General features: G+C 40.7%; 1 protein-coding gene across 1 annotated transcript in view; it reads right to left on the reverse strand.

The window, feature by feature from the left end:
* PGBD5 (piggyBac transposable element derived 5) overlaps positions 1-17,585 on the reverse strand; it is a 102,510-nt gene that overhangs the window by 38,298 nt on the left and 46,627 nt on the right. Inside the window, exon 2 of the mRNA XM_078383160.1 lies at positions 4,716-5,143. Coding sequence (XP_078239286.1) covers positions 4,716-5,143 — 428 coding nt within the window. The remainder of the gene's footprint in view (positions 1-4,715; positions 5,144-17,585) is intronic.

Below are 17,585 nucleotides of genomic sequence, written 5' to 3' on the forward strand. Positions count from 1 at the left end.
CAAAGCCTTGAGCTAGCCCCCCCCCCCCACTGCTCTAGTGATTCACCCTACCACCTCCTTTTCCAGTATAATGTTAATGTGCAGCCCTGATATATAAAAAAAGAGCCCAAAATGACCCCAAGGACTCCAGAAGCTTCTTGGACATGAATGGCAGCGTCTATAATGATGGAATTCTCTATATTTTCCTCTAACAAAATAGCAAAGTCCTTTTCCTCAGGCTTGAGGCAAGCCCCCATCCCTCTGTCTGTTTGCTTCTGGGTAGGTAGGTGGGTGGGTAGGGTGGGGTCGGGTGGGGTGTGTGTGTGTGTGTTTCTTCTTTTTCTTCCCTGATCATCATCAAGAGCTCATTGTCAAGAACAGACATGTTTTTCCTGCTAAACTCTTTACCATGCTGTATGCAGTCAAATGTATCTCTCCTAGCCACCTGGTTGAGAGAACATCTCCTTTCCTTTTTCTTCTTATTCTTCTGAATGTAATTGAAGATGAATTGTAAGAAAATTTTATTTTATACTTAAGCTCCTTGTAGAGTAGTTTAAGTATACACTTGTAGAGCGACTTTTATTTCTTTTATATACATAGGGCAAGTTGAGGCTAGGGTTACAATTTGCTGTTCTCTCCTACATTACCTCTTGTTGCAGGACAATAGTATTAAAGTATATGCATAATTTACATCTTGTATTACACAATCTCTCTTTCCCCCTTCTCTCTCTTACACACAGAATTTACGTCCAAGTCTGTTCAGGTTCCAGTCTCCTGTTGGGGTCTGGAGTGACAAGTATGGAGGTTGCCACCTTCCATATAGGAAAGAAAGATGCTATCTGGCCATCTGACCAAAGTGAGAGATGGAAGACCTTACAGTACCATCCAAGATTAAGTAATGGTGATGGTTATACCTGCCACCTATCTACATCCTTAGTGCACATATTGCTTAGAAAGTTATCATTTTCGACTCCAACTCTTGTATGTCCCCAGTTAGATTCTGGGAATCACAGATTTGTACAGCTGACCCAAGGTCATCAACTCCAACTATCTGCGGATACAAGAAATTCACAACTAAAGCATCCTTGACGATGGCCATCTTTGTTTAAAAAATCCCAACAGTCCATGATCTTCTGAGGTGGTCCATTACATCAAACAGTTCTTATTGTCAAGAAGTGCGTCCTAGTGCTTAGCTGGTATCACCTTTCTTGTAATTTGAACCCATTACACTGTGTCTTATAGCTTGCAGTACATCTAGCCAAGTTCTGCTACTACTAAGCAGGACTTACTTATTGATGCAAACACTTGGATGGGGGACGGGGAACATGATGCAACCTTGGATCGCAGAGTGGCAAAAGGTTAAAGCCCCTCTTATGTCACTTCATGGCAGCTCTTTATTTATTTTTTTTTAAAAAAACTATTAATATAGTTGTCAACCAAGTTCCATCTAGTTTGATCACAAGTCATGCTTAGGATGGTGCTCTTTGTATGAAAGGTGAGATGACATCATTCTAGCACAGTGGCTAATTCTTAAACGGAAGCCAATCATTTGATGAAACATTGCATGAAAACATGCATTTATGAACCACTCTTAAATCAAGAGAATATCCACCCAGCTCTTGCTACTAAGAGCCTTCAGAGCATATTCTTCATTTAACAAGCAGGTTGTACCTTGTGACTGGAAAAAACACATAATTAAATACTGGCATTCACATCTCTTCAATTTAATTCAACAATTAAAGGGGAAATAATACAATTATATACAATAAGTTGTATTAAGGCAATGTTCTGATTTATGATTACCAAAATTAAAATCTGTAGCTTGTGCTATCACACTATTTTGGTACTAGGTTTCTTCATTGGCAACTGGTTTCATCTTAATTACATTACAGGGATTAGTCAATCAACTTACTGAAAACAAAATATTGAATAAGAATGTTAAACATTTAGACATAGCTTGTTTCATAATGGAATTAAGTATTTGCTGATGTTCACCATGGATTTGCACAGACGTATTATACATCCATGTGGCTCACAACAAAGGTACAGTGGGGTCTTGACTTGAGAACTTAATCCGTATTGGAAGGCGGTTCTCAAGTCAAAAAGTTCTCAAGTCAAATCTGCATTTCCCATAGGAATGCATTGAAAACCATTTGATCCGTATCGGTTCTTTTCCGTCCATAGAAATTAATGGGAAGCTGCTATTCTGCCTTCGACCACTAGAGGGAAATATTTTGTTTCTTTTTTTCTTAGGTCAAGAAAGGTTCAGGGAAGGCAGGGAAAATACAGTCCAGGCAGTCCAGTACCAGGCAGTCTGAAGACTGTCTCCCAATCCACTCTCTAAACGCTGGGAGGAGTGAGGAAGCAGACAGGCACCCTTTTCACTGGCCAACAGTTAAAAGTTCAAATTTTGCACTTTCCCTGCCTCCCATGTGGTTTTTTTTCAGTTCTTAACTCAAATCTAAGTACTTAAGTCAAGTCAATATTTTCCTATGAGAGCGGTTCTTAAGTCAAAATGTTCTTAACTCAAGCCGTTCTTAAGTCAAGACCCCACTGTACATGACAGAAACTACTTTCATACATAGAGACTCAGCTCTATCAGAGTTATTTGCACAAGCACATATTAAAGGTACTTAATGACAGATATGGGAAATAATGCAAGCAATGGCTTGCTAAAAATTGCATTCAGTCTTCACTCATAAACTGACCTAGTCTTGAAACCATGCAAGTAAATTATATGGATCACATTCTGCATAAAAAACAACTTAAATGAAGCAGCACCCCAAATTCAGATTAATTTTAAGCATGCCAGTAAAGCCCCTTACATGGTATCAAAAAGTCAAGAACAACATCTACTCAAGGTCTGATCTATTTCTTTCTCAACGCACAATTTGACAAATCACTTCAGGATACCATACTTTACACTGCCCCCCAAGTGTTATAGTGGATGGAGCGATGGATTAGGATTCAAGAGACATGGGTTCAAATCCCTATTTGGCCATGGAAACTCATGGGTATGTGTGTATGGCACTGGTAAAGCTACCCTGTACATATCTCACTTACTCTGAAAACCCTATTAGGATTGCTATAATTCAGTTCTGACTTGATGGCATACAATATAACGTATTTAACACTAGCCTTTCTTTGTGCAAGTGGGGCTTTATAAAACTTTGAGGGAGTGGAGCTGACACATATGCCAAGAATTTAAAACTAATTGTTAAGGATCAATTTAAGGATGGTTTCTTTTGCAAACTCCCAAATGAAATACCACTGATGCTTTAAAATTTAAGCATGACTTCCATATACAAGTTTTCCACTACACAGAAAATAGTAGCTTCTCAGCTGCTGATCTTCTGAAATTTTGGAGATCACACTTACAGAGTTGCCACATCATGCTAAGATAAAAGCCCTCTTTCACCACCAGAATCCTGCTGTGGTTATTACTGTGCCAAAGAAACAGAAGCTGTGAAACAGCATTTCTCTCTCCATATGAGCCCTCTCAGCATTTAAGACCATCAGAGGAGGCCCTCCTATTGGTCCCATTGCCAGCGTAGGCATGGCTGATGGGGACACGGGAGACGGCCTTCTCTGTGGCAACTCCCAGGTTATGGAATGCTCTTCCTGGGAGAGCAGGCTGGTCCTCTCCCTTTTATCCTCCCGCCAACAAGTGGGATGCCTTGCTGAAGCCTAACCATTGGGAAAGTGACTAAAACTGCCTCCCTTCAAATACTTCACTGCCTTTTCTTCCCTTACTTCCAGCCTCACATTCTTCTCTCCCAAATTTAGAAAGCCGAAGAAGGGGAGGAGCATGGCAGAACTGGAGAGAGTCCCAGAATATGAGGACCACTCTAGGCCCAGGCTGGATGTACTGAATGCTGAAGGCAAACTAACTACCTTTGTTAAGGGCTTTATGTCGTTAACAAAGGGATATATTCCTAAGGGCTCTTTGTCACATTACCTACAGTGGACCCTTGACTTACAGACGGCTCCACTTACAGACTTTTCGAGTTATATACTTCTCTGGCCACAAAATTTAGGTTCGACTTGCAGCCGGAGAATCGACCTACAGACCGAAAAAAAAAAACCAAAATGGAACAAAAATGGCCGGTTACGGATTAATCGGTTTTCAATGCGTTGTAGGTCACTGGAGCCTCGACCTACAGACTTTTCGGCCTGCAATCACTGTTCCAATATGGATTAATTTTGGAAGTCGAGGGTCCACTGTATTAGAAACCTGGGTTTGCCAATGATTGTTTCACTCAACAAGAGGATGCTGCTACTGCCAAGTTTGCAAACATATGTTTGTGTAACATCTTGGTCAGTATAATATAGGATTTATACAGTTTAAGTACACTGTTGTACATGTACATCTATTTCTACTAACAACAAGTTGCAAGGTTGGACCTGTGCTTCCTTGGTTGAGGGAAGCAGTCATGCACTGATTTGCACACTTGGATGCATGACTGATGAGAAACAAAAAGGGAAAAGCCACTGTATGACTGCCTTTGTGCACACAGTTTTTCCTAATATGGTTTAGATGTACACTTGACAAACTTCATGTGTGAAGGCACTCTCCCCATGATACTGCTCTGTCTAGGAGTTCTTACCACTCTGAGCAACTCTTTGCCAAAGCAGATGGATGAGTGTATGTTTTGCTGCATTACTACAAAATGGCTTCTGGTATACAAGCCTGGAGAAAGCTAAGATTTTCCACAGCCAAGAAACAGAAGTCTCACCTGGGTTTGGGAAGGCTTAAAAGTGGAGTCAAAGCTATGCTGCAGAGAGTCCAGGAAGGGCTGGATTTTGTAGAGGCCATGTGTTGTCTGGCTGGAACGGAAGGCCACAATATGGAAGTACTTGAGGATCTTCTCAAATCTTGACTGAGACATGATCAGTGCTATGCTCTTGTTACTATAGAAACCACTACTCCAGATGCTGAGGACAGACTCACAGTGGTGAGTGCTTGTGGATATCATGTACGCAAGGAAAGCCTTAATTTCCGTCAAGGTGACATCCACCCAAGTGTCATCACTCCCAAACCGCTCCTGGTACTTCTTGGCATACATATTCGTCTGCACCACCATGTTCTTTAGTATGTTGTCAGGGACAAAGAGTTGAAAGAAGTCCATTGCACTGGCAGTTGCTGGCATTTTGCGGGTTGGGCCTAGAAGAAAAGAGTAAAACAAGTTGTTTTCTCAAACTATCTAATACAGAAGCGAAGAATGCCACAATGATGCTAAGGTCATCCAGTCGAACTCTCTCAAATGCAGGACTGACTTACAATAGTCACAATAAATGGAAGACAGCACTACAAGGCACCCATCGTTGAATTTTTAAACAACAACAAAAGTTATCTAACAGGGCAATTTAAGGCTGATTACCAAGAAAAGTTAAATGTTGGGACTGATATAAAGTGAAGATGTGGCACATCTACATAACATACCTTCTTTTACCTAACCGTGCAGGTAGCAAAGAGACTTACCTATCCCTAATAAAAATGAAGGCAACAGAGGCTGCACAGCTATATAAAATGACAGCTGCCAATGGACGCCTTCAGAAGCACATGTGTAACTAATGACTATACAGTACATGTGGCATGCCAAACAGTAACTGAGTGGCCTGTTTACCTGCTTGGCATGCTGTCCCGATGCAATTTCAAGGTCGCTTTCCCATCTTCCTCTCTTTCCTGATCTTTAAACAAGATTCAAAACAGAGACTTCCCTTTCAACAGAAGACTCTTTCACATAAAGGGTTATACTATGACAACCCTTCTAATAGAGGGTTGCCTTCTATAATATATAAGACACATGGCTGGCTGAGACGCATGCCCCCTCAGAAACAGACTTAGTTCAGATCAGTAGGGCTTACCTCAAGCAAAACTATGGGTAGCAGGGTAGGCAGCTGTGACTCTCCAGATGTTGAGCAGCAACTCTTATCAGCTTTAGCCAGTAGTGTGGCATGCTGGAAGTTGTGGTGCAAGATCTGGAGAGGCCTCACACCCACACTTGAGGAACGGCAGTCCTATGCACACTGCCTTAGAGTACATCTCATGACAATCAGCAGGATTTATTTCTGAGGAGACCTGTTTAGGATTATCCTTCCAGACGTTGTGCATTTTTCTTATTCAACAAAGTCTCCTGGCTTTGCTACCAGGACAGAGTCAAGAAGCAACTATATGGGGGGCATAAGCTGTTCTTCAGACTAACAGAAACCACACAGTACAACCCAACATGTGTTTCTTTATTTTATGCACTTATTGGCTATGTTTCCACATTTTAAAGGAAAAAGGCTACTCTCCTCCACCAATATTTAGACTGTCACTGAATGAACTAGTTAACTAGTTGAATACAACTCCCATCATTCATCCCTCATCATTGGCCATGCTGGCTAGACTTGATGGGAGTTGCAGTTCACCAATATCTGGAAGGCCTCTTGTTCCCCTAATGAAAACATGTCACATGAAAAAAGTCACCAGAATTTACCATTTGGAGCTTTTACATGTTCTCTCTCTCTATCTCTCTCTCTCTCTCTCTCTCTCTCTCTCACACACACACACACACACACACACACACACACACACAAAGATTAGGTCAATTTCTTTACACCAAGAAAAAATAGGCAGAAAATTCATATTCCTAAGACACAATTCCTAACAAAGGCAATATTTATGTATATTTTAAAAACAGAATATACTAGATTAAGAAAAGCAGGCAAATAAATAGTAAGACATTTTCCTTTCACCAGTACCACTCTTTTCTGCATAACTCTATTTTCAATAACTAGTACTCAATAAAGTGTGCAATTGTATTCAGGACAGGAAAATTGTTACATTACAGTGCTGCTCGTTTACTCAAATGAAGATGCTCCCTGAGTGTAATCATTTCTGCCTGTACAAATGGCCCACAAGGCTTGTTTCATATGCAATAAAATATCAGATCATGATCTCTCTCATCACCACCACAACTCAAGTTGTACAAGAGTTACACAAAATTTGTACTTACAAAAGTGTTTGCATAGATGCAAAAATAATGACTACAATTGTTTGTGAAAAGTACAGTATTTTTTAGTATAATAGGCAAGCCCAGGAACAGGTGCTATGTGTGCCCTCTGAATCCAGGGGTATATTGTCAATGGGCAATTCTCAAGGCTACAACTCTTCCTTCTTACAGACCACTACCTTTTAACTAGAATTCAGCTGTTCAACCTATCAGAGTACACCTTCGAATAGAGCAGATCTTGGAAATGTTAGAATTTATACAAACTAGGAATATAAATCCTTGCACTTTGCTGAAAATGTTTTCTGTGTACATCCATAAATTTATACATTCTGAAACAAAAAAAAAAACCGCTGTAGTAGTTCTGGATGGGTTATCTGTAGCTCTGTGATCAATCAGACTGTCTTTTTGTACTCATTGTGTGTTGCCTAAGCTTTCCAAAAAGAGAAGAAAGTATTCTTGAAGAATTTTTGTAAAAATTGTTGAAAACACAAAGGGAATAACTACTGTGCCACAGTCTCATACAGGAAATGAAATCCCACATGAGAGGCTGAGAACTTCTGACACGCTGTTCTTGACTAAAACAATGGCAATGATGAAATGTCTTAATGTCCCTAACACTCAGGTGTTACTCAGAATGAATCTGTTACATTGGCAGTCATGAACACACACGGTTTAATGGTTGTTGTGGGTTTTTCAGGCTCTTTGGCTGTGTTCTGAAAGTTGTTCTTCCTGACGTTTCGCCAGTCTCTGTGGCCGGCATCTTCAGAGGACTGGAGTAGGAACTCTGTCCATGCTTTGTTGCTGTTTGTTGGATAGTTGAGTATTTATAGCTGTGGGAACAGCTTTTGTCCTTTTCAGGAGATAGGATGAATCAGCATGCTTTTGTTGTGGATGTTCTACCCATCCACAGGGATCAGGGATCATTGCACACAAAAAACCAACTAAAGACACCCATCAACCACAGTGACAGATGATCTCTCCCCCTTATCACACCAATACATCCACAACAAAAGCACGCTGATCACCCTATCTCCTGAAAAGGACAAAAGCTGTTCCCACAGCTATAAATACTCAACTATCAAACAGCAACAGAGCATGGACAGAGTTCCTACTCCAGTCCTCTGAAGATGCCGGCCACAGAGACTGGCGAAATGTCAGGAAAAACAATCTTCAGAACACGGCCAAAGAGCCCCAAAAACCCACCACAACCATCAGATCCTGGCCATGAAAGACTTCGAGAATACACACGTTTTAAATTTGAAAAAAATACACAAAAATGCAAAACTATTACACAATTAAAATATCTCAAAACGGACCACCCCTAAAATCACACTCTAAGTAACAAAATAGAATAAGTAATCAAAATTGCAACTGAACCCATTTCTAACCATTACAACAATGATTTATTTTAATTAATGTTGAGAGGGGTAACAAATTCTTTTAATGATTTCCAAATCCTCAGAGGAATGCTCCCTTCAAATAGTTGATTGCTCTCTACAAAGGGTAGAGAATAATCTGAGAACAGCTGGCCACTGCAGTGAACAGCAAAGCAAATGTTTGCATTTTATGGAAGTTCAGTTGTGTTGCAGCTGCTCCAACATCAAAAGTTGGCTAAAATAAGAATGCATCTCCACAAAGAGCCAACTGCAACATTACAAGGACTTTCGAATGATATGTGTCCTCCTGCGCACAGTTTTACAGAAAACACTGACAGAGTAAAATGGTAGGTAAGTCTCCAAAGTGCCTGTGTGGATGCTCTCCCTCTCTCTCCCTCTAAGGTACATGTGGCTTTTGCCTATTAGACTGTGTGTACTTGTTCTACATAAAGCTACGCCTGTTTGAGTTAGCCTTTCAAGAACACATTTTGAACATGAAAAGGAAACGATATTTCTCTTCAAGTCATTGAACAGGGGGTTCAAACCCTTAACCTTCCCCCCCTACCTGGCCCCCCACAAAGGTCGCCCAGTGTGAAGTCGGCATTAGAAGGCCACTCGGTATTAGTCTCTAGTGATCTGAATTCAGGAATGGACATGACAGGAGTCTAATATGCCTGTACCCGGTACGGCATGTTCTGGCTTGGATAAGCATGGCTGCTTACTAGACTAGTCTTGCTAGAGCAAGCAGCTAGAAGTTGGCGGGGGAGATGGGGGGGGGGAAGGAACTGGGTGGGGGTTGGGGAGAGGAAAAACAGACTATGCCTCCAAGTGCCAGCTTGCATTGCTGTTCCGAAATGAAATGCAGTATACCACTGGGAGCTTAGAAGGATGCACCTTCACAAATCATAATAATTAAATGCTATGAATGCTGAGTTCTGTAAATAATGGTCCTGGAGATCGCAATCTGTTGCATTATCTGGTGCTGTTTCATTAGCCATACTGTACTTAAAAACATACCTGGGGCTGGGAAGGTTTTCCTCAGCTCCCAGAGTCTTTTTAGATGACATGACTTTACCAAAGTAAAAGATTACCATATTTTAAAAAATCCTCATCCTTATCATCATTACCATGATCATGAGGTTCTCACTAATACCATGAAACCTTGGAAAATTGTGCAAAACAAAAACAGGTACATTTATCAAATAGCAGAATAATATTATTTTGAATAGTCTTATTTATAGGCCAACTTTCTCCTGATAAGGGGGCAGTTGTATTTTTTTATTTTTCAGACTTTAGATCTACCTAAGATCTTTAGTAACTAAACAGACAGTACAATGCAGAGTGGAATTAAAACAATGCCCCTTTAATCCATAGGCTTTACCTGGAGTTTAATATGTACCATAAAAGAAAACAAGTCTTAGAACGCAACAGTAAACAGAGCAAAAGGATTCAATGTTATTTTTCAAATGTGTATTCTCTTAATGGGAGAGTCAGCAGCATCCAGGCAGATTTCTTTGATAATCCTTCGATACAAGGAATAATATTTGGGGGATGGGAATGCCTGTCCAGAGTCAAATGCCCAGTTGATCATCTGTGCATAGTTCCCAAATGTTATCAAAACCCGCTTTCCAGAAATTAATATACACTACACATCACAGGCAATGTTACATTTTAGGCTACCTTTAACAATCTGTAAAAGCTGCCCTAACAGCTTCTTGTACTCAGACTTTAGACTGGGGGAGCTAAAATTCTGAATTTAAGATATCAGGAAGCAAGAATACATGAATAACTTTAGTAAATATTTTCCTGTTAGACCAAATTCTAATCTTCCTGCAATGATATTTGTCTTCATCCCATAAAAAGGAGCCAAGGTGATTCTTTACTTTCTTCTTTTTAAAGCCTCACTGTGGTTGACCCTCATTTGTTATCCCAATCAAGCATTCTCTCCTGTAATAGACCTCACCAATTAGTAGTACTGAAAAAGCAACTCTACAGAACATACTTCACTGAATTTTCATGTGATTTGACATTAGCTACAGTATAACTACAGAATACAAGAGCTATCCAAAATCTTCAGTAGTAACTGAACAGACAATACAGTACAGAATGGAATCAAAGCAATGTTCCTTTTATCAGTAGGATTTACTTAATATGCATACCATAGGACCTTAAAGAGTAAGTATTTATTTTTGGATTGTGTGTCTTTTCTCTGCGGAAGAGTCAGAGGCACCCAAGCAGAAGAACAGAGCTCAGTGGCTATGATTCATTGGTCGTCTACACTCCTAGTCCCTGAGGAAACAGACATGGCTGGGAGAAGAAAAGAGCAACCATAAATACCAGTATTTCTGTTTAGGCTGCCATGGGTAACTACTTGCACAATCAATGCGTAAGAAAGAACACCAAATGACTGAAGTAGTCCACATTGATCTTCAAACTGTGGGCTGCGGCCTGGTGCTTATATATGTGTCATTACACTGCTTTATCCAGAGCCGGAGTCCCGGAGGCAGTTCATGTCATTCTGGCAACTCCTGCAACGTCGCTGAAACCAGTTGTATTGGCTCTTGCCTTTCTATTGGACTATTTCAGTGATGTGGAGAGGGGGGATTTGCTGGTTGGGTAACAGCCTATCCTTCATATTATTTTACCCAGGCTTTGTGCTCTGGAGAGGACACTCCAGCTTCGCATACAGCATCAAAACACTAGACGCTGTTCCAAGTCCTCCATACAGAGCACGTTACCATAGTCTCTCGAGACTGAAGGATGCCTATGTAATTTCAACCACCCCAGGGATGGATCTGTTCAAAAAAAGCAATTTCTTTGTATTCTCAAAGGCTTTCACGGCTGGGATCCGATGGTTGTTGTAGGTTTTTCGGGCTGTTTGGCTGTGTTCCATGTGAGGATTTGAAGGATAGTGGGAATTATAATCAAAGAAAATTGAGACTGTTAGGTTCAGTTTAACATGATTTTAAAGCGATGGAATGTGTTAGGCCGTGAGATTGTTTTCCAGATTTACTGCATGCCTGGTACAGAAGGAGCTGCAGTAAGAATGCAAGGACACGAAGAGGCCCAGGGAAGACCAAACATGCATACCAGCTAATTGGAAGCAAGATAACGCACCTGGGACTGATGAGAATTCTTGGTGGGGAGTTGCGTTAAGCCTCTTTGAAGTAAATTGGTTAATTGCTGAGAAGTGTTAAGAAGGAGGAGGTCTTAGACATGTAGATGGGTGATGGGATATGTGAGTAGTTCTTTCATTGTTCTTTGTTGGTTAGTGACATAGGATGGAATGCTAGCAAGATCTAGCAAAGGAAAAACGGTTTGTCTTTTTGAAACCAGGAGAAGGTGGAGGGATGAGCCCAGCTTAGAAGCAAAATTATTATCTAGTTAGATTTTAGTTTTTCAGAGGACAAGAGTCAGAACTCTGTCTGTGTTCTGGTGTAGAGTGTGGGATAGTTGAGTATTTGTAGCTGTGGGATCAGCTTTTTGTCCTTTTCAGGAAATTGGGTTATTATGGTGATCAGGGTATTTTTTTGTTATGGGTGTATTGTTGTGATAAGGGGGGTGAAGATAGTCCATCACTGTGATTGATGGATGTCATTAGCTAGTCTTTTGTGTGCAGTGATCACCTGTCCTTATGGCTGGGTAGAATTCATTCACCTTTTGCAGGCTGTATTTTTCAGCGCTGGGAGCCAGGCTTTGTTGAGTTTTAGACTTTCTTTTTCTGTCTAAGCTCTGCTGGTGTTTGCTGCATGGAGGAGGAAGATCACTTCTGTGGCAGCAGGGTGGATTTTGGTTCAAATAATTAAAAAAATTGATGTATACTTTTTAAAAAATGCTTTTTAAAAATTAAATCACATTTGTGATTTAAATCAGTCTGAGTTTTTTTTAAAAAATCAATAGATTTTTATCCACACTGATACCAGCTTCCAGTTGGGAGGGGAAATTTTGGCCTGGCTTTAGATTAATCTTGTTCCTAGTAACAGAAAAGCATTCAGCAAGCAATGAATCCAAATTCTCTGAACATGCTTTCTCTGAGAAGGATTCTGTTGCTTTTCCTTATCTTAATCCGCTAGGAACACAAGGTCCATTTGCAGAATTACTTCCAAAACCTATTGACCCTTGTTTTGGTGGCCACCATTCTAGTTATGTCCAGGAATAACAGCAGATACAAGGCACTATATGGTGAGGAGGAAAGCAGTGAGTCTGGCAACACAGTTGATATTGCTGTTACTTGTAGTAAAAGTACCTCCGCCCCCCCAAAAAAGGAAAAAGTGGAAGATGCTTTTAGTTTCCATGCACACCGAGCTCTGCTCCTGCTCAGTTTCACAGTTTAGGTTGTAACCCACTCACTCTTGCACCTCAAGCTTTGCACAAGCTACACATCAGCCATTCTCCAACTTGACTTCCCTTTCTGAATAAATGAGGCTACGAGTGTTAGAAAAACTCTATATTTCTGTGTCACTGTATTTTTTGCAGTAATATTCTACCGTGTTTCCCCAAAAATAAGACAGGGTCTTATATTAATTTTTGCTCCAAAAAACGCATTAGGGCTTATTTTTAGGAGATGTTTTACTTTCCAGTCATGTCATCTTCTTCTGGTTGCTGCACAATGGTGGAGGGCGGGCTTTCACTTCACTGTGGTTTATTTTGGGGGTAGGGCTTATATTACGAGCATCCTGAAAAATCATACTAGGTCTTATTTTCAGGTTAGGTCTTATTTGGGGGAAAACAGGGTATGAAGCAATGCATATTGAGAAAAGGGTATACATGCTGTCTTAAGAGTAGTCCAGGGGTCAAACCAGCTAGATGAACTAAGAGTATGAGAATATTAAAAAGAGTGAATCTGTGTTTGACTGTGTAAACACTGGAGGGTGGGAATTAGCATAAATATACAATTTTCTGGGTCACATGTAAAACGGAACTTTGCATGTAACATATTCAGGATGTGTATTGGGAAGATTTGAAACCAGGAAATTTCTCTGCCAGGAATTTCACAGTGAAATGTAATTAAGTAACAATGGGGGAGGAAGAAATGGCTGTAAATCAAGAATAGAGGGGGAACCCGAAATCCGAGCCTTTTTTGTCCACATTCTTGAGACACATTGTTTTTTTTGTGAGCACGAGCTCTGTGTGTGTCTCCTATTCTGCAGAATAAATATTTCAAAAGAACGTACCAATGTCAGTTTGAATTCTCTTCATCTTAGATGGGAAATTGACTAGCCTATGCAGGAACCAGCACCCCATTTTGATAACACAGGATTGGTTGGAGTTTGGTGGTGGGGGAAGAACTTCAGAGAATGGATAAGATTCATGGTAGCCAGATTAGGCCATGGCCTGAAATTAGACACCGCTGCTGGTATACACTGACTGACACAAGATATCAAGCTTTCATGAAAGAAATACTATAAAATAGAATGCACAGAAACTATTGCTGTGAATTTATTCTATTGTGTCCCTGGAACATTACATTGGATCACATCTTTCACCATGCTGGCAACCAAGTGACCCACATATATGGCACCTCAGGGACTATCCATTTACAAAAATTTACAGTCATCTTACACAAGCAAAAGGTGACTGAAAAAAGACATGTGAAGAATCTGATACTCATCCTTGCTGTATCGTTACTGGTAGGTTCTGTTCCACCAGGCTAAACATTTCGGTTCTTATCTCTGTGTTGTCATAAAAACAGCACTGCAGAGTGAGATATGGGGGCTACGGAAAGAATACGTCTGCTAAGCTTATCTTTTACTCATATATGTAGACATGGCAACCCTCCATAATATTTTCTCCCCTGAATTTAAGACAGAACATGAATAACAACTAGCTACTTTTCTTCATGTTTATACTTGGCATAAACTACATGTCCATGCTGTGCCTAGTGAGTTGGAAGAAACAAAAAAGAACAAGCCAAAGTCATACTGAAAGTATTCACACCATTTGATTATGATGATAATAAATTGCAAGATTACTGGTCTTCTATTATGAATTGTGTATTATTGGCAGTCAAATTAATATTAGCTGCTTAAAGATAAGATCATGTGCATGGGATGAAGCTGGATGCAACATACATAGTAACATGCCAAACACACAATAATCACGTGCAGAACATGCAACAACAGACAGCTGCTTGACTGATTGATTCACTGATGGATTATATTTTTCTCCAATGAATTCAAGGTAGTGTACAGGATTCCTCTATGCCCCAATTCATCCTGGTACAGTATCAAGAGGATGTGACTTGCCCAAAGCCACCCACTGAATTTCACAGCTTAGCAAGATCATGGCTTTCACTAATAATGGCATCATGCTGCTTGTCAAATAATATATTTATATATTACATGAATGAACGGACCCAGACTGTGCTGTGGATAAATTGACAGCTTACCATGTATATACTTACAATGACAATAAATTATTTTAATTCAAATTCTCACTTGACCATGCAAACTAACTGGCGGCACTAGTAAATCCACTCCTTAAATATCTCATTTACTTTGAAAACCCTAGTAGCTAACTATAAGATGGCATATAACATACACATATACAAAGAAGCCTAGGAGCATCTCTGGCTCATTCAGCCCCACCAGGAGCACAGCTACAAGAATTCTGGAAACTTTCATATCCCAAACCAGACAAAATGGTTTTAACATAAACGGGGCTGGTCGAAACATACCAACACTGAATTTTCCAAGAGCCAATTTTCCATAGTACCTCTCTCTCTCTCTCTCTCTCTCTTTCTCTCTCTCTCTTTTTAAATGAATAAAACAATCCACTCCTTTCTACCATTTCCAACTCTATGCTATGGGTCAGGATACTGAAATAGAAGTAATTATAAAATATCAGCCAGCAGCTGAGTGAACTCTATACCACTACTGAAAGCTTTGAGGTTAATACCTACTTTACATGCAAAATACACTGAGCCATGAGGAAACAGGCCTTTTACTTTGTTCCTGCTTCCCAAGAGAGACTTGAGAGAGATTATCAATTGATTTTGAACTCAGGAGAAAGTATTTCACCCAATTTTAAAAAGCACATGGGGAAAAGGGGGAAGCCTGATACTCAGGGGTCTATTCATTACAAGTCAAGGTTCCCAGCTTCCTAAGAAAATGGAAGGAACAACGTACAGTGAGGCCTTGCAAGACAAATTCCTCGCAGGACAAAAAAACTCGCAAGAGAAATGGTTTTGGCAAAGGGGTTGATGACTTGCAAGACAAATGTTCCTATGGGAATGCTCTGCAAGACAAATGTTTTCCGTTTTTTGTTCCTGCCTCATATTTGCTGATTTTTAAATGTTTTTCTATGATGTTTAAAAAGTTAAAGGTTTTTGGTTGAAATTTTTGAAATCATCTGCACAATATGTATAGCTTTAAAGAGCACTTAATAAATCCTTTGTAAACCAAATTTGACTTTGTTCTGACTTTTTTTGCCTATAGGAACGCATTAATTAGATTTCAATGCATTCCTATGGGAAAACGCGTTTTGCAAGACAACTATTTTGCAGGACAACATTGTTACATACAGCACTGATGTTACCTGTCTGTCATGGGTTTGGAGGGAAAGTTCCATCCTATGGGGAGTGGAAGGCGGGACATCAGGAGGAGGGGCTGTACTGTATATATATGTGGAGCGTGTGTGGAGACGCTGGGATGTGAAGAAGCAGCAGCTGGGAAGAAGAAGCTGGTGTGGGAGTCTGTGTGTCAGACAGGGTACTACTGTGTGTCAGAGTACCAACCTGATAGGTTCAGGTGTCTGTTGGTTAGCCAGAACTGCTAGGTTCAGGGTCTGTGCTTCAAGTTAAGGGTTCTGTGTGAACCAAACTGTATGCATGTATGAATGAGAATAAGCCACGTTACTTTATCTTATTCACCTGATTATTTTATTTTCCCTGTGTGTTGTATTTAAATAAACCTTATTCTTTTATTTGTTGAAAATCCATCCCTGGTCTGTGTGACTTCTTATAGGGAATGGTTGGTGGCAGCTTAGTGAAAGTGTGGCAGATCCCAGTAGGTCTGGGTTTGTCACATTGATTGGTGTCCAGCGTGTGGGATACGACTGGTCCAGTTGTCCAGCGGTCCAGCAAAGCCTTGGCAAGTGTGCCCAGAGCAAGGGGGGTCTAGTCAGGGACAATCTGAGGCGCGTAGGTAATCTTCTAGGTGTACCTCACGGGGAGGTGCGCTAGTAGAAGAACGTGCCAACTGGGGAGACTAGATTAGGGTGCTCTGAGGCAGCCTGTTTTTGGCGGGAAAAAAGCTGAGGCAAAACTGTGAAAGTAACAGGGATCTAGCTTGTCTGCTGAGAGGCCCAGCAGAGGGGGGTAGACTCCGGCTGGCTACAGTTGCAAGTAGTGCTGAAGGACAGCAGCAATCTATAGGGAAAGCTGGTTCTGAGGCAAAAGAGAGAAAAAAAAAGTGGTCGTTTTATTTTGAGGCTTGACTTTTTAAAGCAGCCTGTTCTGGGGGGGAGTATGCCCTTGACTCGAAGCCAAATGGCAGAAATGGGTGAAGTGAAAGACCCACAGGTGGACCAAGGTTCTGAGGAGGAATTTGGCTCAGTGCAGGATGAGAGCACGGGAGAGCAGAACCCAGAACTCAGAAAAATGCTCCTAGCCCAACAGCATGAACTGAGGGTGAGGGAAATGGAAATCAGAAGAAAAGAAAGAGCTGAAATCAGTCAGGCAGAGGCAGATGCCAAGAAAAGGGGAATGGACATGAGGATCAAACAGATGGAACTGAAACTCCAAATTAGAATGGTACAATTAGAATTGAAGTTCCTAAATAAGTTTATTAACAATTTATCAGTGGAAGAAATGTCAAAGAAAGAAAAGTATGAGGCTCAGGCCAGACAAAGTGAGCAAGATCTTGAAAAATATAATCAGCAAAAAGACATTAAATTAAAGGAAATCAGAGATAAGACTGAAGAAAAAGTGAAAGAGATAAAAGCTAGGGCTGAGGAAGAAATTTTACAGATCAGGGCTGAGTTTGAGGCCAAGCAAAAGGAGCTGGATTTGAGAATAAAAGGGAAAAGCCAGCAAGGGGGAGGGGCCCATGGTGCAGGGAAGCCCTCAGAAATGAAACCAAGACCTCAGATTTTGGAGGGAAAACTAAAACCAGAGGAGAAAGACTCCAAGTACAGCAGAAAATGTTATTTCTGTCAGGGAAAGGGCCATCTAATCTCAGGGTGTGAGAAATGGAAGCAGATAAAAGGAATTGTGCCTCAGGATTCTAGTGGA

Source organism: Pogona vitticeps, chromosome 1, assembly GCF_051106095.1.
Source record: "Pogona vitticeps strain Pit_001003342236 chromosome 1, PviZW2.1, whole genome shotgun sequence".
Classification (NCBI taxonomy): Eukaryota; Metazoa; Chordata; class Lepidosauria; order Squamata; family Agamidae; genus Pogona; species Pogona vitticeps.